The following is a 27308-nucleotide window of genomic DNA, read 5'->3' as shown; positions in this document are numbered from 1 at the left end:
CTGAGCCCATCACGTGCCCTCGGGAAGGGTGCAAGGTCCAGCCGGGCAGGGGCCGCGGAGGCGAGGGGTGGCCGCCTGCTGCAAAATGAGGCGCCTGTTCTTCCTCCTCGGTGTCCTGCAGCTCCTTGGTGAGTGCGCCCAGGGCTCGGCCACCGCGGCCAGCAGGGGTGACCGCTGGGTGACTTCTCCATTTCGGGTGGGCTCCTGGCAGTCGTGTTTTGGAGCAGAGTTGCGGGCTCTGTCACTTAAAAGCGTTTCTGTAAGGGAAACGAGAAAAGGCATTTCCAACCGGACAGAGCTGAATGAATGAGGCAGGGGAATGAGGCTGGGATAGCCGTATGGTGCCTGCTGTTCCTCTCATTTGAAGTCAACAGCGCTGCGCCGCAGGACACGCTCCCTGTTGAATATGTATGTCGCTTTGATGTTCAAGGACTGCGCTTCCCGGGAGACAGGGCTGATTAAATAGCAGACTGATATTTCCAGGGCTGAGGAGGGTGCAGGAATGCACCAGAGCTGCTGCATGGGGCAAAAGGCTTTGCACCAGGAGATTAACCTTCGGCCGAAGGAGATGCCGCGGCAGCCGGGTGGGATGCAGGGCCATCTCCGCGGTGTGAGCTCTCTTTGACACAGCGACCTGCAGCTGTGGGACGTGAGGCGTGTGTGCGATGGGGCTGGCTGAGCCTTTTGGCTGGAGCTTTAACCTCTCCATTCCCTCGCTTCCCTGGCCAGGAGGGTTGTGACTCAATCCCAGCAGAGACAGAACAACTTGCCCTTACCATCCAGGTGCTTTGTCCTTTCTTAAGGTCTTTTTGACTCTGAGCCATCAAGGTGTTTGTGCCTACAACACTGCAAGCAGCTGCTTGGCCCCTGTTCTTACCGCTGTTAGTGTCTTTTCCCCTCTCAGTGGCTTTTAAAGAGGACACGGCAGGGGTATGTTTGATCTGCCTGAGGGATCCTTCAGGCAGCTGAAGTGGTGGCCACAGACCGGTGTGAGGCTGGGGGAGCCCCTGTGCACCTGGGCCCCAGACCCATTTCCTACATTAGGGCTTTCATTCTGGTTAAAAATGCATTGTTTCCTGTTCATCTGGAGATGGCTACCTACAGCAAATGGTCTCAACAGAGCCCCTGGCAGAATTAGACAGAGCAAATTACACCCCAAGGCGATCGTTGTGTGCTGATAACACCTCTGCAGCCACATCCCTCCCCATCATTTATTAATCTTGAGTCACAGACTATTCTGAGTTGGAAGGGATACATTTGGAGTAGCCGGGCCCAGGCTTCCTGCAAGGCACCTCCCTCCATCAGCTAGAGTCATCCAGAACCCCCATCCCTCCCCAGGCTCGCCTGGGGGGTCCCTGTAACCCCTCTCCACCCCATCTCTAGTGCCCCAGGCCTCTCCACCACTGGCTTTTTACATATTTTGTTATTTAGTGGGTCTCTCTCCTACAGAAAATATGATCTATAATAAAGGTAAAGGATTTTTTTTGTTGTTTTGGTTTGTTATTTTTTTTCCTCAGTCTCATAACTCACTTGCCTGAAGCCATTTAATTCAGGCTGCGGGAGATTTATCTTCAGCTGAATGTGCATCCTCCAGCCAAGCCTGGGCAATGTCGGGTTATGAGGCTGCTCTGCCGTGCTTGTGCCAACAGGGCAGGTCAGACTGAAAACCCCCTCTGCTGTGTGCTGTCCCTGGCCAGCAGGTTCATCTCTGGAACCCATGGGCAGGGCTGCCACCATCCCAGCAAATGCCATGGGGAAAAACCCTGTTTTCCAACCTGTCGATGCCTCAGGCTGCAAGACACCACTGAATCCTCCCCCCCAGTCCCAAACATCTGTTTTTTGTGCTACATGTCCCATAGCAAATGTCATTTCTCCTCTTGCCCTGTCCTCATGGTCCTGCCAGTCCTGTGTGCCTGCTCGCTACCTGCTGGAAACCAAAGGCTGAGGAATCTCTACTCGTTTAATTAGTCTGAGTGACAACAAAATCCACCGCAAAGATCGCTTAACTACCAAGTGTATGTTATTCTTGCCCTTTGCCTGCAGGACACGTTACTGCCTTCCCTCTGCCTGCCAAGTATTTGTCCCTCTTCCTATCTGGGTGGGTAAAAACCACCACCCAGCTGAAAAAAATCCCCTGTGAAGAGAAGGGCTGTGACTGCTCAGCTGGGAAAGTGCAGGAACTGATGTTGGGTGGAAAATCCCCAAATCTGGCCCAAATAGGCCAAGCCACCCTAAAGCACATCCCAGAGAGGGTTCCCAGTGACTCCCGTGGACTGGATTACCCTGATTTCTCTGCTCCTCCCAGCTGCTGCTGCTGCCGTGTACAAGCAGTGGATCCCCAACACCAATTTCGAAACCGCCTCCAACTGGGATAAAGGCAGAGTCCCTTGTGCCAGAGACGTGGTTCACTTTGAGAAGGACAAGGTATTGGACATTTTTGATTTATTTTATTTTTTGCAGAACATCACTGGGCATTGGAAAAGCACTTCACCTGACAGGGCAAAGCACCCTTTTATTTTTGCTTTTCTTACAGGTCGTCTCAGTCTTCGTCAGGTCTCCCTATGCGCTGACGGACATGGTAAGACAGTGGGCAGGGGTACCAGAGGGTGGGCGAGGGCAGGGCCAGTGCTCAAGCTCTGCCAGCTGGTGGCACATTCCCCTCTCCCCCTCTCCATAGAATCACAGAATTGTTTGGGTTGGAAGGGACCTTCAAGATCATCCAGTTCCAACCCCACTGCCACGGGCAGGGACAACTTCCACTAGACCAGGTTGCTCAAAGCCCCATCTACTTCCTCGTGAGGGGAGGAGGAGAGGCAGACACTGATCTCTTCTCTGTGACAGGACCTAAGGGAATGGCCTGAAGTTGTGTCAGGGGAGGTTTAGGTTAGATATTAGAAAAAGGTTCTTCACCCAGAGGGTGGTTGGGCACTGGAACAGGCTCCCCAGGGAAGTGGTCACAGCACCAAGCCTGACAGAGTTCAAAAAAAACTTCCATGGATGGAGCATCCACAGCTTTTCTGGGCAACCTGTTCCAGTGCCTCATCACCCTCACGGTAAAGAATTTCTTTCTAATATCTAATCTAAACCTGCCCTCTTTCAGTTTAAAGTCATTCTGTGGACTTTGACATTTTGCTCCGTGGTCCAGCCAGACCAAGATGCCTCAGCTGGGGCAGGGGACGGGAGTCCCACAGCAGCCAGGGTTTCTCTATACCATGTAATCAAAGGCTGTTTCTGGGCTTTTTTTTTTTTTTTCTGTGGTGTTATTTGGTTTTTTAATTGGGGGAGATGGGGGAGAGCACCCCAACTCCCCATTTCACTTGAAAGAAATTAATTTTTCTTCCCCAAAGAAGGGGTAAAACCCCCTCCACGGGATGGAGACCTTGGCATTAGTTGGCTGACGAGTACCAGCCCACCGCAATGCTGACACAGAGCAGGCACTAGCCCCAGGCAGAGGCTAAGTGAAGCTGACACCAAAATACCTTGAAAGGAAAACAAACTGTTCTGGGAAATCCCAAAATGTTGCTTGAGAAATTTTATTTCAAGTGCCATTGGGTCTTATATTTTTCTGCAGCATTATTAGCCTGGCAGTGGCAGGAGGGGTGTGACATCCTGCTGAAATATATGTGTTGAGTGAGATAAGAATGGGGGGAGTCTCACCTCAGAGGGGTTTCTGAGCAAGCTGGTTTCCCTCCAGAAGAGGAGTCCTGCCCAGAGCAGGCTGACAGGCAGATATGAAAGCATGGAGTCTCAGTCTCCATGGTTCAGAGGGTAAAATTTAACAGGGAGGAATTAAAGGGAAAAGCAAACTCACTGCCCCAACACACCAGTGGGGGATGGGTCACCAGTGAGCCCTCTCCCAGTGCTGGGACAGCAAGAGATGGGCTGGATCCTGTTTGCAAAACCTCCTTCCCTGGACAGCATGAGCTTGTGGACGAGTTTTCTCTCTCGGTTTCAGGGCAGCTTTGCTCTTTTATCGGCCATTAAATCCAAAGAAGCCCTTGAAATTTATGTGGTGTAATTTGTTCAGGCTGTCTACGCCACTAATAGTTTTGATGCTTTAATAACGCCATGTGCCACGTTTAATGCCTCTACAAATATTTGGAGGAGATACTTTATTTATATGGCATTTTAAATATGAATTTTTGAAGGAAAGGATATACTGGGGAAATACGTACAAATATAATATAATAAATGATGTGGAATTTACCCAGAGAAGAAAAGAGCAAAATACCACTCTAGTAGATTTTATTTTACTTACAGATGAATGTATAATATTTCTAAAGTACTTTCATCAGAGGCCTGCAAAGTGCATAATTGCAGAGCAGAGTTAGTCATTATGGCTCAGCCTTCCACAGCCAAGCTGGAGAGCGGAGCTGAGCAGCCCCATGGCTTCCCAAGGAGAGGGAGACCAACAAACCTTTGCACAACACAAAATGACACCCACGGCTGTGCTGGCTGTCCGCTGGCTGCTCAGGTGGATGGTTCCCATCATGACTGAGTGATGGGTCAGGCTGCCGGAGTGACCCCCAGCTTATCCCAATCAAAGGATCCAGAGTGCTTGTGGGGACCCTCTGCTGCCCTGGGGTTTCCCTGGGTCCCTGCTGCTGGCAGGCAGCTGCACAGGCTCCAGGGTTCCAATTAATTTTATAATCCCACTGCTGTGCACGTGGAGAGGACTGCTGGGGGATCCATGAGGGAATAAAGTATGGCACAGGCTGTGAGGGCACCATTCCCCTCCTCTACCAGATTGCACTGCACGTGAGCAGCCAAGCTTGTCTCCAGCTATAACCTGTACTGCAGCTCACACCTTCCTTCTGAGCCTCACCACTCCAGCGATTCCCTGTGAACTTTCCCTGCTGTGAACTGTCCCTGCATGTTTCTTAGTGCGGTGGTTAATATTTCCTCTTAATTTCAGCTCAGGCACTTCCCTCCCGTGCACTGCTGTGCTCTGCTGTCACCAGGTGATACAGGGACCACCAAGGTTGAAAAAGGGATGAAACCCAGCACCTGAGCAGGGCTGCCACTCATGCGGATGGCATGAAATTTGGCAACCAGCTGGTTAGAAAATGAATTGGTCATGAGGCCTTTTGCAGGGAGGCTGGGCTGCACCTGTTCGGCTGCCGGCCACGCGCGCTGGAGCATTAATCACTTAAATCAGCAAGAATACATTAAGCTTTAGAGTCGCCATGGAGATGCTATACAGCCTTTGGCCAAAAAAAAAAGGAGAGTGTTGTTTGCTATAGTAGCGCAGGAGGAAATTCACGGCTGAAGAGGGATTGGGCTCTCATTGACTTTCATGAGGATAGTGCCTGCTGTGGCAAACATAGGGAAGGGTGCTCAGTGCTGGTGCCCTGAGGGGCAGCATGAGATCTCCCATCTCAAATCCTCACTGAGGAGTGGGATCTAGAGTGCTGGGGGGTCCTCATGTGCCACCATCACTTCCCTCCTAGACATTTATGTGAAAGCTTGCCTCTGTACAGTGAGCCCTCCAGCTCTCCTCCCCATCCATCCCGTGTGGGGAGCAGCTGAGTGCTGGGAGATGCTTTCTTGGGAGGAGGCCAGGCTGTTGGGGCAGGGAGCCCACTTCCCTGCTGAGACCCATTGATTGCCCAGTTCAATGGTTATTTGAAGTTTCAGGTGAGTCCCTAATTCAGCCACACACTAAATACAAATCCAGCTTAAGCGTAAGTGGCTTTGGAGCACAACCGTTGTGATTAGGCTGGATTTTCTATGGTAGTTAGCTGCCTAAAGATGCAAATCAGTATTTAACCAGCTTTTGGAGGTGCCTGGGAGTAGATGTGCAAAAAAGATGGACATGGAGGTGGAGGTGGTGGTGCCTTATGTGGGTGCTCCAGGGCAAAGCAGGCTTTGGCTTTGCTTGTCTCCCTAACAGGGGAGAAGGGCTCCTGTGAGGGGTTTGGACCCTCTGGCTATGGCTGTGCTTTGCTTCCAAAGGGAGCCAGGCCAGGGCATGGCTACAGCTGTGGGCCTGGTGTTTGCCCCAATAATGCCAGCTCTGGTGCAGTTTGTGCTGAAGCCAGCCAGCACTAAAGTGCAGGCCAGGGGTGGATGATGCTGCTTCTATTTTTGGGGTGGCAGGAGTCGGATTTAGTCACGTGGCAGAGCAGCCTTGCTCAGTCCATATGGTGCCAGGGTCAGGGCACTTGCTGGGGCTATTCAGCAGTACTGACATCACCTTTCCAGCTCTGCCCCATCCTTGAGCTCTGTTGTGGGATGGCAGCTGCCCTTACTCCCTTCCTGCCCACCTGGCAAGGGGCTGCAAGCTTGGGTGAGGGTTGGGGGTGTGCGGGGCACTGGGGTTTGACCAGGGACTCCTCCCCCAGCCTTATATTTTTAGCTGCCTAATTGTGAGAGCAGAATGTACTCAGCTTTGCTGCAGGATGCTCCTGCTCGGTTCCTGGCAGAGATTGATCTTGAAATGCCAATTGCTCTCCAGGGGCACCGGCTCTAATGAATTGCCACAGTTTGCGCTCGTCCCAGGCACCGGCGCTCCCTCCCCCACCGCTTCCCAGACAGCGGGGTAATGAGACACTCAAGAAAGGGATTATTTTTCCTTCTCCTGAGATGAAGGTAAAATATTTCAGGGCAGTGCACGTGTGTGCGCATATGTGCCAGCACGTAGTTCCAAGCCTGAATCTTGCAGTCTTTCCTCCATCAGCATTCACAGTGAAGGTGTGCCCTAGGAAAGGAGTGTGGTGAAATAGTCTTTTACAGTCATCTCCACGAGTTTATTTGCTCCTTCTAGGCTGGTTTCCAGCAGGTGAAGTTATTAAAGTCTGTGATGAGTGGAGCAGCTTGCCGGCATCCCGGACTGTAGCAGATGCTGGGTCTGGCTGGGCAGATGCTCCATGGACCGTCTGCCCTCCCTTCATTGCTGGGCATGGCTCCCCTGCCCACACCTCGAGCCTTGCTGGGGTCAGAGGAGGTCTGGTGGGCATTGCTCACCACTGCTGATGGGTCTCATGGAGAGGAGCACCAGCTCCTGTGCTCTGGTCTGGGCCGCACCAGCCTGCTTGAACAGTGGTTTCATGGGGATACAGACTGCATTTCTTGCCTGGCTTCCTTGGGATGCTAAAGCCTCATTTCTCAGGGGACCATGTGCCTGGGCAAGGAGATCTTTGTGCAGTGAGATGCTAGTCCAGCAGCAGGGTCTTGGAGTGGATGGAGGTCATCCTGCCTTGCTGACCCCTCTCACAGGGGATCTGTATTAGCTGGTGTGGGACTGGGGGCCATGGTGGGGCCAGGCTGGCTCTGGGGACATGAGGTGGCATGTGTGGCTGGGAGGAAGAACAGCATCCTGAGGATGCAGGTGGAAAAGCTTCATGTGGGCAAGAAAGCAAACAAATGAACCCTCAGTAATAAACCGAAGAAATGCTGCTGCCAGCAAGCCCCTGGCAATGCTTCAGAAATGTCAAAGGGATTCACCTGTGGGTTATTCTGGCCCTGTGCCTTTCCAGGGCTGTCAGCCAGCAGCTGGGATACCACCCAGGCACCACCACCAGCTGTGCTGAGGCCCCCAGCCTCAGTGGGAATTGGGAAAATCCCTGCTATTCCCACCTGTGGGAGCAGCTGCCTGCTGCCATCTATGGGCTGCACTGCCCCAGCAGAGCAGGACTGGGAAATAATTTCCCTGGTGCATTATTGCCTTTGGTGGGCTATGGCGCTCCACGTTGGAGCAATAACCCACTCGCATCCTACCCCAGTGATGTTTTTCAATGGAATGCCACCAGCACCAGCCCCAGACCTGCTCCTGGGCTGGGTGCCAGCTGAGGGGTTGTACCTGGGGGCCCAATGGCTACTGACCTGCTGGTGCAGCCATGGATGCAGCACTGCAGAGCCCAGTGTGCACAGGCAGTCTTGGTGTTGCATGGTGTGGATGGTGGCACCATCTCACCTGAGCAAGGAATTAAAATACATTGATGCTGCAAATCAGGGCAAGGCTGGGGGAAGAACTGGCTGCAATCATGAGCGTCGCTCACCCAGGTTAAAAACAAGTGCTGCATTTTTCCTATGCTGATGATGGTTACATCCCAGTTACAGTGCTGCTGCCAGTCATCTCAGTCCAATACTAGTGACTTGAGCGGAGCCAGGATGTGCTGCAGGCTAGTTCAAGGCCACCTGCTTGAAAAGCCATCTCTCAGGTCTTTGCTATTTTTTTCTTTCACATTTCAGAGGTTAGTTTCATTTTCCCCTATGCATTGGATTCCTTCTCAGTGGTGCAATCCTGGGGCTGGGCCAAGAGCCACATGGGGTCCTTCCTTTTTTTTTTTTTTTCTGAATTTGATAAGAAAAATGATGACTGTGTTTCAGTTGTCATTACACTTGATAACGATGACCAAGGAGATAAGTGATTTACCAGTATCAGGGATGGGAAATGACTAATGGGACTCTAAGCACTCGCTGTATTAATGGCCCTGGAGTACAGGTTGGCAGGAGGAAGAGAAAGCAGATGAAACTGCTTTTTGGCCTCAGTCCATTGGTACCTGTCATTGCTCAGTTCAAAATGTACTTGGAAAGTGGCCCAACCTATATGCAATTTCTATACTAAACTCCCAAAGGTAGAAAGCCGCTGCCCAACCAGAGTCTCCATTTGTCCTCTGCAGCAAGCCAAGATGCTTAACTTCTGTTAGGAAAAGAAAAAAGGCAAATTATTTACAAAAAAGTGTTGGACGATGGAACCAGTTCTGAAACACTGCCCAGTGGTGTGAATCTCAGGGAGGGCTGGTGGTGGATGAGCAGCACAGCTGCCTCACTGGGCATGGAGCCATAGCTATGGGGACCAGCCCTAGAAATTCCTGTGATGAACCAGTACGGGGCTCTTCCTGCACTTCACCTTTGTGGAAATGTGGTGAGTCCGTCCCATCTCGCATTGTGTTGTGCTGTATCTTAATTCCAGGGTTGGTGCTTGCAGTGTTTGGGCACTCCCTGAGTGCGGAGGGACACTGTGTGTGCTCACTCTCATTTCTCTGCCACACTCACACTCATGTGGACAGCTTCCTCTGGGCTTGGGAAGTCCAGCCAGCCTGGGGTTTTGTCCTTGGTGGTGGAGGGGGATCTCCGGGAGTAACTGGAGAAGCTGCATCTTCTCCTGAGAGCCTGGAGGCCAATGTCTCCAGAGCACAGGTGCAGCAAGTGTGGGGCAGGTTTGGCACAAGGCATTTTCTCCCTGTGGGCAGGACTGGTGCTATGTGCTACTGGCCCTGTGTCTGCCATCTCCCCATCCAGACCCACTTGCCCTCCCAAGCACATGCAGGAGGGGCAACACCATGGTTGATCATGGGACCAGCACTGTGTATATGTGTGTGCACACATGTGCATCCCTAACTGAGCAAGTCTACCTCATCTCCTTTCTTGCCACATTGAACTCAGCCCCACTATGTGAATCCTTGGTGCGTTTTCCTCCCCCCTGGTTAGTTTGTGGAGATCTGAATGAACAGTGCCCTGAAGCCAAAAGCTCGTCGTGTCCTGCGTGGCCACCACAGGGAGTTCGGGAAGTTCTGATGCACAGCCATAGTCAAAGTGTTTGGTAACTACAGGGAAGAGTGCTGTCAGGCAGGCAGGAGTGAGATTAGGGACTTCCCAACCCAGTGGTCTTGATCCAGCCACAACACTCACAGACACCAACTTCTGCAGCCTGGGAAAGCAAGAGGAGGCCAGTCATGGTCCTGCTGTGTAACCATCTTCCTCCCCAGCAGCTGCTTCCTGATTTTCCTTCTTCCACCCAAAGATCTCTGCAGCTTTGGGGCTGAGTGCCCTGAGCTGAGTGCTGTGAAGAGCTGGTACCCCGCATTGGTGAAAGGATCCACTGCATCCCATCCAAAACCCCACTCTGAGCAGCTCAGATGGACCCCAGCAGCCAGCTGGCCACCCTTCCTCCTTGGCCCCCCTGTTGTGCACAGCAGAGTGCCAGACTGCAAAGTGGGCAAAAGGCAGTGGTGAGGGGTTCCAGTCTGAAATGGCCCAGGGAGCCTGGGAGGAGGGACTTGACTGGCAGTGCTGCTGGTACTGCCCTGGGTATAGATGTCAGCTGTGTCTCCCACCACCCACTCCTGTGTGGGCTCACAGGAAAACAAGCCAGGGCACTTGAAGTACAGCATCTTGTGACAGAAGCTGGTAGCATTGCCCTCACCCAGCTCAAAGCAGGCCAAGTCCTGAGCCTCAGAACTTCACTAGGTGTTGCTTTTTATCTGCAGCTAGAAGGCAGGTTGCCATTCATATCCTGGCAGACCTTTCAGCCTGTTTCAGTGCTTTAGTTTTGGAAAAATTTGCTTTACTCAGGAGTAATAGAAATTCAGAGAACAAGATGGCAGGACACGTGCTATGGTCCGATGGAGCAGTGTCCATAGGCAAAGGCTTCTTCCTGGCTGGTGGGGAGACCCCATACCCTTGGGGCACATGTTGCCCAGACCTCAGCTAGTCACAGTGCCATCCCCTCTTGTCCAGCCCAACGTCCCATTGCTGGGTCTGAAGCAGACAGTGCAGAGAAGCACTTCAGGGCTCTTGGTGGCAGCCACTCTCTGCTCTCCATCCTGGCTTCTCATGGTTCCTAAACCAAGAGGGGGACCTGGGCTATGGCCTTCAAAACACCACATCACCAAGGAACTAAACTTCTAAAGACCTGCCTACAGTTTGGGAGTGAGGAGCTTTTTGCCATGTCTACCTCCCCCTTTCCTTCCCCGTGGTGGTCCCTGAGTGGGACAGAGCATCCTCAGGAAAGACTGCCCCAAGGACAGAGAGCTAGCTATCACAGCCACCCGCAGCAGTCAGTCATAAGTCTTGCTTTCTCTAACCTGCATACATATTTAAAGACCAATTAAGTAGATGAAACCTTAAAATCCCATTTAACGTGTTTCTGCCTGAGCACAGGACCCAGTACTTCGGCATAATGCAGTCCTGGAGGGCTTCCAGCCGCTGTCTGGGGAGTGATGCTTAAACCCTGGATAGACTGAGTTAGAGAAGAGAGCCTTGAACATCACTCACTCAAAAATATTGGGGAAAACATGACTTTCTCTCTGGTAATTTCTAGATGTAAAATAAAATGGGATGGGCTGAATAACCTGTGTGCTGTGAATGAGTCACCTGACTTGATCATTTACCAGGGCCTGTCCTGGAGTTGGCAGTGCTGGCTGGTGACCCAGGTGGCCACAGTTACTTGCCAAAAAGGTTCTCATGGCAGAGGTGTGCCTGTTGAGGTCTGTCTGTGGCCAGACTGAAGCCAGGCCAGTATCATGATCCTGACTACTTGCTGGTGATGTCCTACCCAACAAGAAGAGGGTATAGCTATGGCAAGCTGCTCCAAATGCTGCTGTGTACTTTCTTTAGCTTGTGCTGAGTGCCAGGTCACTAGCTGTCATGGCACCAAGAACAGCTTGGGCTCCTGAGTTATGTTTTTTGGGGCAAGCACAGCCCCTGGAGGTGGAAACGCATTAAATGAGGGGACCTCTGGCACTTGCAGAGTAAGGTTGAGTTTTTCATGGTGTACCAATGTATAAATCCAATTCCTGAGCTGCTGGGAGTGTGTGCAAGAGGAGGAAGAAGCTGTCAAAAGAGCTTACTTTGCTTTTTCCTTGTTCTTGCTTCACTGAATGCTTCATGCTTTTCTATGTTGTGGAAGATAATGTCAAACCGCCTCTCCCCATCACAGCGTCCCCATCTGTAAAACTGGGAACTGATACTTTTCCATTTACATGGGGCAGGGTGAGGGCGGCTCCTGATGACTGTAAAGTGCCTCAGAGACTGGGAGTGTAATAGGCAGCCTAGTAATTAGCACTGTTATTTGATTACAAGCCTGGGTGGCTGGCAGTGGAACCGCACAGTAACACTCTGAATCCCTCCATCTAGTACCTGCCCCTGAATGGAGAATTCGTGCTGGCAGCTGGTGCAGGATTCGCAGCTTTCGATGGCAGCTGGGATCCAGGATGTGACTCAGGTATTTTGTGCCCAGATCAGTCACCCCATCAGCCCGTGATTAATCATGCAAATTCAGCCTCAACACTTCTACAAAGGTCTTTGCTGTCCCACCTCAGAGCAAAGTGAATCATTCCTCTTCAATACTTACCTTTTCTTTGATGACCTCCCTCGTATCAGATCTTTTTTCCTGCTACATCACCTGTCTTCTAGAAAAGTAATTATAGTAGGCAAGCCTTTGAAGTTGTAGCAGAGAGGCAAATATTGTTTGTATTTTACCTTGCCTATTAGGCATGTAGCCACATCAAAGCCCTTATTTTCTTTGCCACAGTGTTTCCAAAGAAAACTGGTTAGGAGTTACACACTGGTGAGCCAAGCCACAGCCATCGCAGCGAGCTGGCCTTTGACCCCAAACACATCCTTCTCTCACCTCTCAGCCTCCAGCCCATGGCTGAGACAGCACATTTGTGTCACTGGTGCCCATTATCAGTCTGAAAGCTGTTTTATGGGGAGATGTATTTTAGGCACTTAAGAGCTACCTCATGCTTTCAGTGGCAAGTAACTTTTTAGTTCCCCTGCAGGAAAGGTAGAGTCCAAGCAGAGACACTGTGCCTGCACTCTGACTGGCATAAAAATGAGAAAAAAGAGAGAAAAAGCCCAAACGGGTCTTCCCAGAGGAAGGACTGTAGCATAAGACCACAGCCACTCTGAAATCCTTCATCCCTCTCATTTTTCTGTTTGTCCCCCAGCAGGGATGCTCTGGCAGCTGTGCCTTGCACTGGGCTTTTCCTGCTGACCATGCACTGCTCCCCTGAAATCAGCAGGCGTTTCTGGGGCAACTTTCAAAAATGGGCTTTTTTAAAGCATGATTTCAAAATGAATGCAAAAAATTCAGTCACTAAGCCCCTGCATGCTGGCTGAACTGGCAAAGGTTCAGCTGCTGGGAAGGGTGAGAAGGAAGCAGGCACTGCATGATGAGACTAACCAGCAGGGAAATGGTTAATGATCAAATAATTAATGGTTAAATGGGGCATTTGTTTTGGGGTTGCCTACTGCAGGTAACAGGACTTGTCACGTTTCTCTAGGCCTGCCAGGCTGCTGGGAAATTGGGGCATGAATTATCACACCCATTTTTATCAGGTTTAACTGTTACTCAGCATTCAGGCAGCTGTTTTCCTCCTTAACCAGAAGGGTGAGCTTTAAAGAAGGGGGGGAAAGAATGTTCTGTGGTATCTGGGGCTGGAGGCCTGCAGCCAGACAGCGGTTTTGGGCTGAGACCCCAGCCCTGAGTGCTGGGAAGCTTTACTGAGCTCCAGGAAATGCCTGCAGAGGCTGACTGTGAGGGTCGTGCCAGGGCCAGCCCATAGGGTGAGATCCTCTGCTTCGGGCCAGACAGTGCCTGGTTTTACCAACCCAGATGCATCTGTGGGAGCTTTGGCTTTGGGTTTGGGTTTGGGTCATGCTCAACCTTTTCCGTTGCCTTGCCAGGTGGAACAGTGAGGTTCACTGATGCTGAGCAGCGCTCATGGTTTGACCCCACGCTGTGGCAGGATGTGTTTTCCAGCGGGGAGCTCAAGCCGAGTGGGCGCATGTTTTCCGTGGATGAGGAACGCATCCCGTGCCACTATGATGATGTTATCTTCCCGGCCGAAACCTCCTTCCGCGTAAACACCGACTCATCACAGCAAGTGATTCACCTCCGCAGCATCTCTGTCATGGGCCAGGTAAGGTGGGGATGGTGAGAAACTGGCTCGATGCCTTCTTACCAAGCCCCAAAGTAGGTCAGTAGAGGAGGGACCAGCAGGGATGGAGGAGCAGCACTGCGTGGGGAGATGGGGTGCTCCTATGGGGATGCAGCTTCACGGGCTGCTGCTGCTGTGCATGGCCTCAGTGGCTTTCTTCTTTGACTGGTTTGTTATCGCCTCCCTCCCTGCATCATGGGAGCACAGGCTGTCTTACTATTCATATTAAAAACAAGGGCCAGTGTGCGCAGGTCAAACCACCAGCAAATGGCATCTTCTCTGGCGCCCAGGGGCTGCTCCCTTCCCAGGCACGTGTCTGCAGCCGTGCTGCTCAGGGACCCTCTGGGGACACCTCCCTCCTGCCCCCGACCTTAATGTGGCCTGTGGCTCAGCGATCATCTACCAGCTTTACTTCAGCGCTGCTCTTTAATTGATTGGAGGGATAATTATAGAAGCGCTGGCAGCTTGCTGTGCTTCAGCCTGGGAATCAGACTCACGATGAACCCCATCCATCGCTGGTCGGAGGAGCAGAAGATCACAGGCGCTGCAGTGGTAAACACAGGCTCCTTCCAGGAGTGGGAGATGCGTCAGGCATTTCATAAGTTATTTATTATTTCTACTGCTGTGCTGGCTGGGATCTGCCATTTCGGGGCCAGGCCTTAGGTAGCTGCTTTTTGGCTAATAGACTTGGTGCCAGGCAGGTGCAGGCAAGTCTGAACAAGGCAGCACCCCAGCAGAGCTCACCTCAGGCACATGTAGCCCCAGGGATCCAGAGGTGGATGCTCTTGGGTACTCAGAGTGATGCTGGTCCTGCTGATGCCTGGGGAATACTCCACGGCACATCAAACCCCCGAGGGACCACTGCTGGCTGTCCCTCTGGGCAGAGGCTGCTGCTGAGCAGTGAGATGGAAGAAGGTGCTTTTTATGATTATAGCATTTTTCCTAAAAACTGACCTTATAAGCTTATATCCTTTGGTATCCCGCCCACTCCGTGCTCTGTGTTGGCTATTTTCACCCCAGGGCCTGAGAAGTCTGCCTGTATTGCTAGGGCATGGATATGCTTCCTGTGGAACAGAGTGGGTGAGGGAATTACCAGTGGCTTGGCAGGATGAGGCTGGTCAGTCCAGCTCAGCCTTCACTAATGCCAAGTCCATGGAAATGTTTCCCAGATGAAAGGAAAACAGTTCAGATCCAGCCCCTTCCTCCCAGTAGTGAAAAGCTGATAACTTGAATTCTCTGGGCCAGGAGAAAGATGAAAACCAAAAGGAAAAAAAGGCCCAGCCATCTCATCGTCATTTCTTTTTGGTTTTAGAGAGAGTTTTTCTGTTGGTCCAGTGGAAAAGCTGGAATAGGTGTATTGGCAGGGTTTTCCTGCTGCATCACTGCCCGCAGTGGGGCTGCCCAATGATGGCCGTCAGATATGACACCAGGTGTCCCAGCGGCACCTGGGGACAGGACTGGGACCTGCCCTGGGATACTCACCTGCTTTGCTGCTCTTCCCTGCCCAGGAGCTGAGCACCCCAGAGGCCTGGGCTGGGTACCTGCAGGGCCCCTCTGCCCTGCTGCAGTTTCACGGCAATGGCACTCTCCAGGTGACAGGGACTGGCTGTCCCGACAAGTCCGGCTGTGCCTGCGGGAATGCCCCGGTGAGTCTTCCCTTTTCTGTTTTGGGGGATACCGGTGCCATTTGTGGGGTGGGGACTGACGCTGCCCTGCTCTCCTCTAGGATGGCCCCCGCATCTGTGCAGCCCTGCTCAGGGCGTCGGGGAAGCAGTGCCCAGTGCCAGTGTGCCAGAGCCCTTTGCAGCCCCTTGGCCACTGCTGTGGGGTCTGTGGTGAGTGGGGGACATGGCCCTATTCCTCCTCCCTGCCAGCTGCCTGGTTCCGTGGGGGAAAGTTGGGTGCAGGGGGTGCTGCTGGTCACAGGCTGAAGTTTTGCTGTATCGCTGCTCCAAGGGTCTCATCTGCAGGTCCCGTTGTGCCACCCTCCCAGCAGATCTCCCTGAAGCATCATCCTGGCTTTTGGGAGCCTGTTCTGAGGCTCAGGCCTTTGTCCCTGCCTCTAGTTTATCCTGCCAGGATGTCACAGCTCGTCAAGCTAATAGGGCTCTGCAGCAGAAAACACTCAGAGGAAATGCAGCCTTTTCCACTCTTATGTCAGCTTCCCAACAGCCAGCTTGTTTCATTTCATTTAAAATAAAAACGTGCAGATTGACAGTGTTTTCTCTGCAATGGGTGCTCCTCCATTATTCCACGTGAAAGGTTGCTAAGGGAAATTTTTCATGCACAATTGTACCTGGATACTTGGTATCTCATATTTGGTATATCATACCAAATTCATTAAAATGGCACCATATGTTTCTCCAACATGCTCCTAAAAGCAGAGCCCCTTACAGCCTTTGGGACAATTTCATATTTCAACAAATGTTTACTTGCATTTTTTTCCAAGGAAAGTATTTTTCTCCATGACCTGCAGTGCAGTAGTACAGGGAGCACAGTTGTTTCATCCTCTGAGCCTTCCCTCCAAAGGGTAGCGCTGCTGAATCACAGTCTTGTGTCCCCAAAACCAGGTACATGCAGAGCTTCCCAGAGGGATACAGAGGAGAAGGCTTTCCAGGGAAATCGTCTCTTCAGAATATAATGGAAGCCAAAAGACTGTCATCAAAGCCAGTTGACAAAAACACCGGGAAGGGAAGGAGAGGTTTCTTTCTGAGCCCAGCCAGACCATTTGCATAGAGATGCTGAGGGGTCTCAGGGTCCCAGTGCCACTCATGGCAGCCAGAGCTGTGCTGCCGTCACAGCTCTCTGCCCAGACTTGGGGCAGACAATTTGATTTCTGTTTGTTTTTGGGCTGCAGGGGCCACCATCAACCTGGATTTCACTCCTGATTTTGACCTGCAGAAGTACCAGGACAGATTGGTCCAAGAGTTGCTGAGCCAGGTACATAAGCCTGCTGGATCAGGAGGGGCTAATGAAACCACAAGTCACTGGCCACATCTTCCAGTGCTGGTGGGACTGTCTGGGGGGGGCATGTGGTCCAAGTGATGCCAGGGGTTCAGGCTCACTCCCCACCACCCTGTAGGGCCCACAGCCCACATTTGACCTCTGGGGTGTGTCAGCTGTGAGGGCTGGGTCCTTTTCTCCCCACACAGCCACACTGCCCTGCTCATTGCAGGGCAGGAACAGCTGCCAGCATGCAGATGTGGAAGGATGCTTGCTGGGTGGGGCTTGCTGGAAACCCTGCCTTAGAAAACACAGGTCCAGTCTAGATAACATGGGAGGTCAGTGCATGCAGCTGGGATCATGCAAACCTGCAGCAGGGCATCCTGTGACAAGCAGGCAAGCACTGGGTGGGTAACTGGCACTGGTCAGCACTCAAATGCTCTACAAGGCATCACTCCTTGCTGCTGTTCATCAGACACAACATGACATCCCTCCTCCTTGCCAAGGGCTGCCAGGGGAGGTGTTGTGCTCCGAGTTGCACTGGGAGGATCGATACCAAAGTATTGCTCTATTGATCCACAGCTGAAAGCCAGCTGTCTGCCACACATCTTAATACAGCTTTTAATGGGTGTGATACACGAAATTGCTTTCTCAGCGTGCTCGCCTCCATGGAGGCACACTGCATGCTGGGTGCTGGTCACAGCTTGGGAGAGAGGGGACATAGGAGCCTCTCATTTGGGAAATGCAATGGCACCGCAGTAACAGGATGGCAGTTCTGGGATGGGGCTCACATGAGGATTCAGGTGGGCCTTGCAGCTGTACCCATAGTGGCTGCCTGGAGAGGTGACTAATTTCCGCCTCCAGTCTCATGGGTTGTACGTCTCCTTGTGTTTCAAAAAGCCCAAGTACACTGGAGTGCAGATGGCCATATCCAAGGTGCACAAAGCACAGACCTTCCTGGGCATCGTATCCCGGAGCTCCACTCCTCTCATCCAAATCGTGCTGATTGATGACAGGGCAGGAGCACAGACTGGCACTGCTGCGGAGCAGCTGGCAGGAGACATCATGGAGGACGTGGCACAGCACGGTAACACCCCTGTCCTCCTTGGCAGGTCCCCTGCAGGTACATCCTTAGAGACATTCAAATCCCACTGGACATGTGGGCTGCTGGCAGGGAATAAGAAGCTCTGGAAAGCAGTGGCTCAGGATGCTTTCACATCTCCAGGCAACCTGTCTTCGCAACTGACCACTTTTGCTGTAAAACAGTTTTTTCTTATATTTACGTGAAATTTACTGTATTTCAATATCTGCCCATTGCCTCTTGCCCTGGTGTCACTGGGCTCCTCTGAGAAAAGCCTGGCTCAGTGCTCCAGCTGTGTCTCACCAGGGCAGAGCAGAGTGGAAGGGTCACCTCCCTTGGCCTGCTGTCAGCTCTCCTCATGCAGCCTGGGATACCACTGTGCTTTCCTGCCATGTCTGACCATGACCAGCTTGGTGCCTGCCAGGATCCCCAGGTCCCTCTCAACCAGAATGCTGTGTGTGGAGGCAGCCATAGAAGCTGGCAGATGCTGATGGGCACGTAGGTCACAGCCAGGGGACCTGGTGGTCATTGTATGGGCTTGTTCCTGTTGAGTCCACCCACCTGTATATCCAATCCCCAGGGAAAGGTGATCAACCAGGAGAGCAGTGCCAGACCCAACTGACAGCTTCTTCTATCCTGGCTGGGAGTGGGTGTGGGGATGTGTTGCCCTGTACAGTCCTCACTCCTGTTTTTTCCTACCCTTTCCCAGGTGAAGCGCTTGGCATTTCAAGTGGCAAAATGGAAGTGGCCACTGGCAGCACTTTCAGCAGGCAAAGGGGGAGCCACACATTGAGCAGGATCACAGCGGGGACGGTCATGGGGCTACTCTTCGGTCTCATGTTCCTTGGAGGGATCCTCTTTCTCTACAGAAAGGGAAGGCTAAGGTAGGGATGGGGCTTCTGCCAGCAGCATATAGTCAGGCTGCTTCTGCTTTGAGGCAGCTGTCACCCCAGGCTGTCCTTCCAGCTGGTCTGGCACACAGGGCCACACAGTGTTGCCCAGAGCTCCTGCAGTGATGGGCATGGCCAGGCAATCTGCTACACCCATCATTACTGGTTCATAGGATTACAGCATGGTTTGGGCTGGAAGGGACCTTAAAGATCATCTAGTTCCCACAGCCTTGCCATGGGCAGGGACACTGTCCACTAGACCAGGTTGTTCAAAGCACCTTGAGGTATTGAACTCCTCTAGGGATGAAGCATTCACAATATCTCTGGGCAACCTGTGCCTCACCATCCTCAGAGTAAAGAATTTCTTCCTAATATCTAATCTAAACCTGCTCTCCGTCAGTTTAAAACCGTTGTCCCTGTTCCTTGTGGTTTACTGGAGGAGAGGTGACTGAAAGGCACTTCTGCACTCTTGGACTGGTAATTCAGCCTCCTCCATGTCTGGGAAGAATTGCTTCTTGTCATGGTAGGGTGTGCCCTGGTGACAGCAGGGCTGCTGCAGCTCAAGCGGTCATGGTGCCTAGTGACATCTCCTGTTTCTTGGTACCATCAGTTTGCAGCCCTGCTAGGGTGTGGAGGACTGAAACTGCCAGCTGCTAAATAGAAATGCATCAAAGTAATGCAAAACACTTGTCCCACAGCTTCATAACCGTGAAAGGGGGTGACAGCATCATCCAAAAGCAAATGCAGCTTCTGGTGCATTAGGTGTTCACACAGCATGGAGTATGGAGTGCAGGTCCCAGCAGAGGGGTGGTGGGTGCACAGCACCTGACTGCACCACAACTGGGAGCCAGTCAGAAATACCCCTTCTCCACCACCTTTTTCCCTCATAGCTTGAAAATGAGCTCTGGCAGTGATCAGGGCATCCCAGAAGTGCCCGTGGCAGTTGCCAGGGCGCCCACCTCTGCTCCTCCTTTGTGGACTCACCTTCACGTGGAGGGTTTTGCAGGGTTTACTGTCTGCCTGCTTAGCCACTGTGGCTTGTGTCACCCTCCTGTGGGCAAGTGGGGTTGACCTTATACATTTAATAACCAGGGGACAGGAACTGCTGAAATTTGCATGTGCAAAGTGCACCTGTCTGCCAGGGGATGGTGAGCTCCCCGGTGCTGGGGTTGGCCATGTTACAGAGTCACAAGTCAGGTTGTTTCTTCTCTCTTGGTTCCTCCACTGGGATTTTCTCACCATGCAGCAGTGGCCCTGGCCATGGAGCTTGCCCTGCCACTTGGCACGTGCTGACGTGATATTTCCTAGCAGTAAACCCGCGCCTTCATTTAATTTCTAAATAAAACTCCCAGACCCATAATTGCTACTTGATGATTTATCTTTCACTGACACTTCTTTGGATGCTGGACAGGCCTTTGAAACCAGCACCGTCAGCAGAAGGAGGGAAGTTCTTGTAGCTACAGGAGACAGAGCTGAACCTGAGCCCAGGGAATGTCCCCGGTCGACCCACTCCTGGTGTGTGTCACTGGGTGGCTCCAGGGCAGAGCCCTTTTGGGTAGTGTTGTCAAAAGCATCGTGGAGGCATCTGACACCACCAGGGATGCTGCAAATTAGTCATGAGTCTCTGGGAGCCTGCAAGCAGAGTCTGCTTCTATGCAGCAGAGCCATCCTGACCACTAGGGAACCAGAGAATTCAGCTTATTTCCACCAAAAAGGGCCTGGCACAGCTTCCCTGCAGGTAGCACAGCTCCTGAGGTGATGTGTGTGGACCTGCTGCTGAGCCCACCTGCAGCAGGTGCCCAGTGCAGGGGAGGATGCGCCGTGTTTGGGACCCCTAGGCTAGGAGTAGTGAAGAAAATAACACAAGTAGTGATGGTGATTAAGATGATGAAAACAGGATAAAAGCAATGATAATTAGCACTTGATGAGATTGCAGTGAGAACAGGTGTCAGCTCTGTGGCAATTCATTTTAGGCCATGGGGAGGGAGTGACGGCTCCAAAGGGAAGCCTGTGCTAGAGTTGTCTGCCTCTGCAAACTCTTCCCTCCAGAATGCAGGTCCCAGACCTCCAAGCTTAATGGTTTCTGCTGGATATGGCAGCTTTTCCCTGGAAAGGGCACAAACATCCCATTTCAAAGTCAGCCTGACACTTTGCCCCTGTATTTTCCCATCCACCTCTTGAAGATGCAGGGTTTCAGCTGGGGGAGCTGCTGGGCTGGGAGGGATGTGGGTGGGTAATGCCCAGGTCTCTCCCCAGGTTGCCTGCCCTGCGCACCCCCCGGCCCTGGGACAGACTGGAGGACCCGGTGTCCCCTGCACCAGCCAGTGACAAAGGCTTTGACAACCCCATGTTCAACGTGGTGAGTCACCACTACCAGGGGCAATGGGATGCTTGGGGCCATGGGCAGGATTGGTGTGGGGCCCCAGCCAGGACACTCTTGAGTGCCAGTTGGGGTTCATCTGGCAGGAGTCCTCCTTTCTCCAGGCCAGGAGGGGTTTGTGGGGTGTTCCCATCTTCCCCCAGGTCACCAGCCTCTCAGCTGCTGCAGGGACTCAGCACTGGGTGAGTTTTGCCAAGGGTTTTGTTTCCCTTCCCCATGTTTTTTCCTCCCTTGCTGTTGCAGGAGCCCCCAGGTGCTGACCCTGGAGAGGAGACACCCAAAGATATCCAGGTCTTCTACCTCAACCCTCTGTATGATGCAAGTGAGACGGAGACCTGATGGTCTGGGGACTCATGCTGGGGGCAGACACCACTTCCTTGGGGACACCACCACCTCTCCAGGCCTCACAGCCCCTCACATAGCTCCTGGTGGGATCTAAGCCAGAAGCAGATCCCACCTGAATAAAAGTGTCCATGAAGTGAAGGAAAACATAGCAAACCTTTGCTGTTGGGGCTCAGGCATATGGACACGGCCTCCCTGGTGTTACTTCTGGGTTTTAAAGTGTATTTTTTAGGTATCAGTTCTTTTTAGACAGTTCAACATTGAGATTTGAGTCTCAGGTGGTATCCAGGGCAGTTGGAGTCTAGCTCAGCATCCTGTGCTTTAGCCAGCACTGTGCTGGATTTGCTCAGGGCACACAGCGGGTTGAAGGAAGCATCCCTGGATGCATGACAGAAATTCAGTGCTCAAACACATTTCAAAATGTGTCCTGGAGCCTTCATGGCTTGGATCCATTAGCTGGATGGTTCTTTTGCTTTCCAGCAGCGTACTCAACTCCTGTTCCTTCCCTCACTCTTGTCCCATGGGCGCTGGTGAGATTCAGTCCTGAGCAAACAATTCCCTCCCCATCCCCTGCCCTGAGCTGCTGGAGTTTGCTCCTTCCCTCTGTGCCTGGGCTAACGGGTATGAAACCCTCTTGGACCTATGTGCAGATTTATCACGTTATTACCTGAAGTGAGAAAGTGTGTCTCCTCATGGTACAAAGGGAAAGAGGCTTGGTGCCAGGGGTCTCCCAGGAGGGAGACAGGCACCTGAAGGCTGGAGACAGTCACATCAGCCCAGCTCTGACAAGGGTCAGGGCAGTGGCACTGAGGGGCCTCGTTAGTGCTGGCATGTGTCAAACACCCTCAGCTGCCCACAATGTCAGGCGGTTCTTCATTATGGAGCAGGTCTGATGGGTGAGGCTGAAATTATGGATATGTATGCAAATGTATGCAAATTCACACTCTACTGGGTTTTCAGTAGGGCTTGTTGGCATATTCCATAAGGAAGCAGCTATTTTAAGTTTATTATATTTTGTTCTAGTCTCTGGAAGACATAATCCCTTCTCAAAGGCCTGGGAATTCATCGTTAGACGCACTAGAGCCCTGATGAAGGGCAACAGGCAGCATGTGGTGGTGAGACCAGCCCTGTTGCCCCCCTGCCCATAGAGAGGCCTCTGGAAACAGGCAATGTGAGCAGGCAGGACAAAAACACGAGCCAGGCAGGGAACGAGGCTGTCTCCGTGCTCCTGGTTGCTGCCGTGACTTTGCAAGCGGGGCAGAGCCGGGGCTGGGAGGAGGTCTGTGCTCAGGGCACACCCTTGGGATTTCGCGCTGGCAGTACTGGGATGAAAAGCAACTTGCCTGTGCAGGAGTTTCTGCTGCATCTGTCAGGCATTTGGTGCTGGATGAAATGGTCACCGGGCACGTCAAAAAGCAGAGGAAGGCATTGGCTGCTGCAGGCGGCGGCTGATATTGGCAGGTTAGGAATATCCAAGTCCCACCATCCCGTGGTCCTACAACAGATGCATCACTGTGGGGAGCAGTGACCCGGGGACAGGACCCTAAAAGCTCACCCATTCAGTCACTCATATGATGTGAACCCAAGGGAGACACCGCCAGCCCGAGCCCTCACACAGACCTCAGGAGGCCGGAGAACACCCGGTACCGGGGGGCTCGGTGCGGCCGCGGTGCAGCTCGGTCATCCGGAGCGCTGCTCGCTGGCACCGAGATGTTTCCATGGTGCCTGTGCGAGCAGCCGCAGCGTCCGCAGGCCCCGCACCGCGGCTGGGTCTTGCTACGCGGGAGGGAGGCAGTCACATCCATACTTTCTGCCTGCGAGAGCCTTTTCGTCTTTTTTCCCCTTTCACATCAGTTCATTGCAGGTGACTGTGTCTCCTCCAGCTCACAAGCCTTTAAATGCACATATCCACGAGTTATCTTTCCAGGGCTGGGCCGACGCAGCGCTGCACGCTGGAGGCCGCTGCACCAGGCAGCCCATCACACCGGCGCTGCCCCGTGCAAAGAAGGGGCTCAGGGCCATCCCCCAGGGAATCCCTCGCTGCTCACCTCGGAGTGAATTGCTTCCTTCCCTGGCTACGTTTGGGCTCCTCACTCCAGGGTTATGAGGGCTCGCGGTGGCTGCATCCCTGCGATGTGTGCTGAAGTGAAGAGGTAAGAGTATCCTGTGGCCACATGCTGGGGAAGGGAAAAGACATTGGCAACAGGGACCATTGCACAGGATGGTGGCAGGATGCTGTCCTTCCCCTGCAAGCAGCCAAGGACATCAGCTCTGCGTTCCACCTGGGCACCCTGGGATTTCAGGGTGAGCCACGGTCAGGCGTGTGGCCGTGCAGTGGGACAGGCTCCTGGGACACATCACCGACCGCACAGCCGGCACGGAGGGAGGCAGCCCACCCTGTGGCACGGATCACCGCCTGGTCACCACTCCGTGTTGGGGTATATGGATTTGCTGTTGGCGAAGCTTCATTTTTAAAATGCATTAGCAGCTCGAGGTCACTTACAATAGAGGCTTTAATTAAAGTAGAGATCAATTTTTGTCAGTGCGCGGGCAGAGCACAGTCTGTACTTTTCCGTCGGGAGCCACGTCCGCTCGCTCGTACAGAACGCACCGCAGGGAGGGGGGAGCTCTGCAGAAAAAAAAACCCGAAGCACCAGAGTTTGCGACGCCGGGGACCAACAGCTGCCGAGAAAAACAGCTGTATCCATGATCGCTACTCCGCGCACCGCCGCACGCAGATAGCCCGTGGTGCAGGCAGGGCAAGGCAAAGGAGCTTGGTACGTAATGGTGTCTCCCGGGATCCTGCCTAAACAAGGAATTTAATTCGCAGACATCTTTGGTAAGCAGCACATTAAATGGGTGGTTGCCGAGGCTGTGCGCGGCGCGGCACCTAATGGCTTTGTTTTGCTTTTGGTCCGGAGAGTCAGGGGTCCCCGGCTGGGACAGACTAATTCAAAATGTGTTAGTGTCAATGGCAAGACCTCAGGAATCATTCCTTCCCTAGATCTTAAGAGAAAAAGCAACTTGCACACTATTAATGGACACCAACTCATATCACGGTTCCTTCCCTTTGCACGATACAGCAGCTCACAGAAGTTGTGCAAACCCTGATTCAGACTGGCACAGTGCTCAAAATACTCCCAAACCTAAAGACAGACTTGGTCCACTGAATTTCTTTTTAAAATTTTTTTTAGCAGGAGGTAGCAGCAGCGGAAGGGAGGGCGTTTGGCAAGGACTGGTCTCACCGGAGTGCAGGAGCTGGCCAAGGCACTGCGGGGTGACAGCTGAGTCTTGGCCATCTCCTCCATCAGCACACAGGACTCTGCACTGCCCGTCCTCACGGGACCGCAGGGACTGCGTAAGAGATGGGAAAGCAGGCGATGCTGAAAAAAATCTGAGGGTTTTATCTATGAGAAAGCAACCAATAAAGCTGCATGAACCTGTGCAGTCAGATGACAAAAAAGTGCTGCAGCTTACTGGGGAGCAGGGAAAATATTTGCTGCAAGGACAGGGAAGGGGCTCATTCCTGAGTCCATGTTCCTCCTCTGGCCGTAGCACAGCACTGCAGCTTCCGCTGGCTGAGCACGTCCTGCTGTCTTCTGCTCCTGTCCTCAGCTAACCCCGCCGGCAACGCTGGCCGGAGCATCAGGCACCGCTGGGACATGCTCTGCCACCATTTGGCTTTCCCAGGCATCCCGCACCAGCCCTGCAGCTGATGCCCGGTCTCATCGTCACCCCGTCCCCAGAAACATGTTTAGGAGGCTTTGCAAGGGAGCACTGAGATCTGCAAAGCAGCATCGAGATCGTATGGCTCTTTCCACTCACTGTGCTTTCTGTCCTAGCCACAGGGAGCAGCTCTCACCCCATAGGAAGGGGCTGCCCTGCACTGGGAGAGGGTGGCAGCAGCCACAGCTCTTGCCACACAAGTTGTGAGGAGCCCCAAGGCTGTAAGGGTTAATTGAGAGGGGAGCCACATTTTCAGGGGTGCAAATGGACAGAAGGCACAGCAATGGAAGGCAAGGGCTGGGCAGGTGACTGCTGCTTTTTGGGTTGTCCTCCCTTCTGACTGCTGGAGCTGTTTCAGACAGGGTGCAGACTGGAACATGAGATGCTCCAGTAGCCTGGCATACAAGAATACCATGTCTCTTTTTTTCCTTTTTCTTTTAAAATAAGCTAGGCAAGGTTTTTGGTCAGGATGCATGAAACACCTTCCTTTAACTAATACTTTGCTTAACTGCACCTCAAGGTGCAGTGCAGTTCCCACAGTCATCTCTTCCCTCAAACACTTTCCTGCTTCTCAAGTGCTTTAAGCTTACTCTTAAGGTTTTTACACATCTGCTCTCTCCCAGGGATGCCCAATCTGGCGCTGTGCAGAACAACAAGGGTGCCTGCACCTCCAGCATTTCCGTGCTGAAGCCCCCCTGTGACTTCCCTGAGTTAAACACCCTGCAAAGATAAAGTGTTTACACACACCCCTCCAGCAGATTGCACCTATTTAGGAAGCTGTTTCTTCTCAGCACATCTGTTCTGTAGACAGAGGTGGTGGCAGATGAGTTTAGGTCTAGGGTGGCAAGAACACCATGATGTATTCCAAAATACGCAGCTTCGAGGAGAAGGTCTGTGCTAGAAGTGATCAACTTGTTCTGGTGAGTGGTGTGCCCATCACCCCAGCTTTGGGACCTGATGTAATGCCTCTGTGAAAATGGAATGAGCAAAGGAACTGGCAGAGACCAAATTATCCTCATTCCTTGCATAGCTCAATTCCTCACTTTCGATCCTAGACTGGTAGCCTCCAGGGATAAGAAAGCGCATTGTCAGAAGACCATTTCACATCCTGAATTTCTGCATTTCTGAAAGTTCTCCTGAGGGCTCAAGAGGATTCTTTAGGTAACCAGAATCAGAATCCTCAAGGGAACAGATGATTTGCAAAGGCCTGTGGCGGAGGACTTGGGAAGGAATTCTGCTTGGCCAGACTTGAGGGAAGAAAAAAAAATGAAAGAAAAGAATAATGTATTCATATGAGCAATTAATTTATTTTTCTAGAAACGTTCTCCTGCTTAAATTATAACCAAGCCCTGGCACTGCTGAGTGCTATGATTTAATACCCCCATAATTAAAGACTTTGTTGTCATCCTAAGTCCTCACTGTGCAGAGAAAAATCAGCTCAAGAGCAGGAGAAATCTTTTTTAAAAGTCAAAGGCTGATTAGCATGAATACTTGTGAGAATGCTTCCGGCACACAGCCTCAAACCTCCTGTCAGCTATCACCCCATCCCCAGGATGGGATGGGTGCACTCTCCCAAGCCAACCTGCCCCAGTCTGCCCATCTAGGTTTGGTCAGGCAAGGAACAGCAGGGTCCAAAACACCCACTAAGGCCTTCCCTCTTAAGGGTGAGCCAAACCAAGAAGCAATTCAGGCACTCCGTTATGGGTGAGGGATGTTTACCCAGAACACACTGGAGAAGATATTGCTCTGCTCTAGTTACAGTGGGCTCTGTGGTGCTCGAATACCAGAGCATGAGGGGAGCTTTAAAAAAAAACCACCCTATATGAGGGGCGGCACCATTCACACACCAATCCTTGAAATATTCATTTCTTTGGGACTACTGCTTTGACAACAGGTCAAAAATATTTATTGTTTTATCACCCTTAAGATGCCTGAATAGATCCTGCAGCCTCCTTACTGTGCTTCAGCCGTAAGGAAGCAGTCACATAAATCAATTAAAAAGGAACTAATAGGGCCAGTGACTCAGTGAAATGACAACTCTAACACAAACTGAGGGCACAACATTTTAACACTGTATTCCACCCAAAGGACTTCTGTTTCTCCTGAACATTCATTTACCTGCAGTAACTTGCACCTTCCTCGTAGTGTTCGCCTACAGAGCTTCGAAGTATCTTTAAGTTTATGTAAAACATCCATGTGAACGAAGTGAATTTACCATGAGACTAAAGCAAGTGTCAGTGGTAGATTGTTTTCAGATGTCAAGACAGACGACTATG

General features: G+C 52.2%; 1 protein-coding gene across 1 annotated transcript; it reads left to right on the top strand.

Moving 5' to 3' along the window:
• Positions 1 to 21453, top strand: AMN (amnion associated transmembrane protein). Its single transcript, XM_017807414.1, has 12 exons — positions 1 to 128; positions 2306 to 2424; positions 2534 to 2578; positions 11863 to 11950; positions 13417 to 13652; positions 15179 to 15316; positions 15397 to 15505; positions 16528 to 16610; positions 17514 to 17700; positions 18404 to 18578; positions 20841 to 20943; positions 21208 to 21453. The coding sequence occupies exons 1-12, from the start codon at positions 86 to 88 to the stop codon at positions 21301 to 21303; spliced, it is 1422 nt and encodes a 473-aa protein (XP_017662903.1). The 5' UTR covers positions 1 to 85; the 3' UTR covers positions 21304 to 21453.
• Positions 21454 to 27308: the final 5855 nt, after the last annotated feature.

The sequence above is a fragment of the Lepidothrix coronata genome, unplaced genomic scaffold, assembly GCF_001604755.1.
Source record: "Lepidothrix coronata isolate B3197 unplaced genomic scaffold, Lepidothrix_coronata-1.0 Scaffold19, whole genome shotgun sequence".
Classification (NCBI taxonomy): domain Eukaryota; kingdom Metazoa; phylum Chordata; class Aves; order Passeriformes; family Pipridae; genus Lepidothrix; species Lepidothrix coronata.
This window is presented reverse-complemented; position numbering and strand designations above follow the sequence as displayed.

Coding starts and splice junctions, on each gene's coding strand:
- AMN (XM_017807414.1), top strand. CDS start 86: ATGAGGCGCCTGTTCTTCCTCCTCGGTGTCCTGCAGCTCCTTG. Junction 129..2,305: donor CGGTGTCCTGCAGCTCCTTG/GTGAGTGCGCCC, acceptor TGCTCCTCCCAG/CTGCTGCTGCTGCCGTGTAC. Junction 2,579..11,862: donor CCTATGCGCTGACGGACATG/GTAAGACAGTGG, acceptor CCCTCCATCTAG/TACCTGCCCCTGAATGGAGA.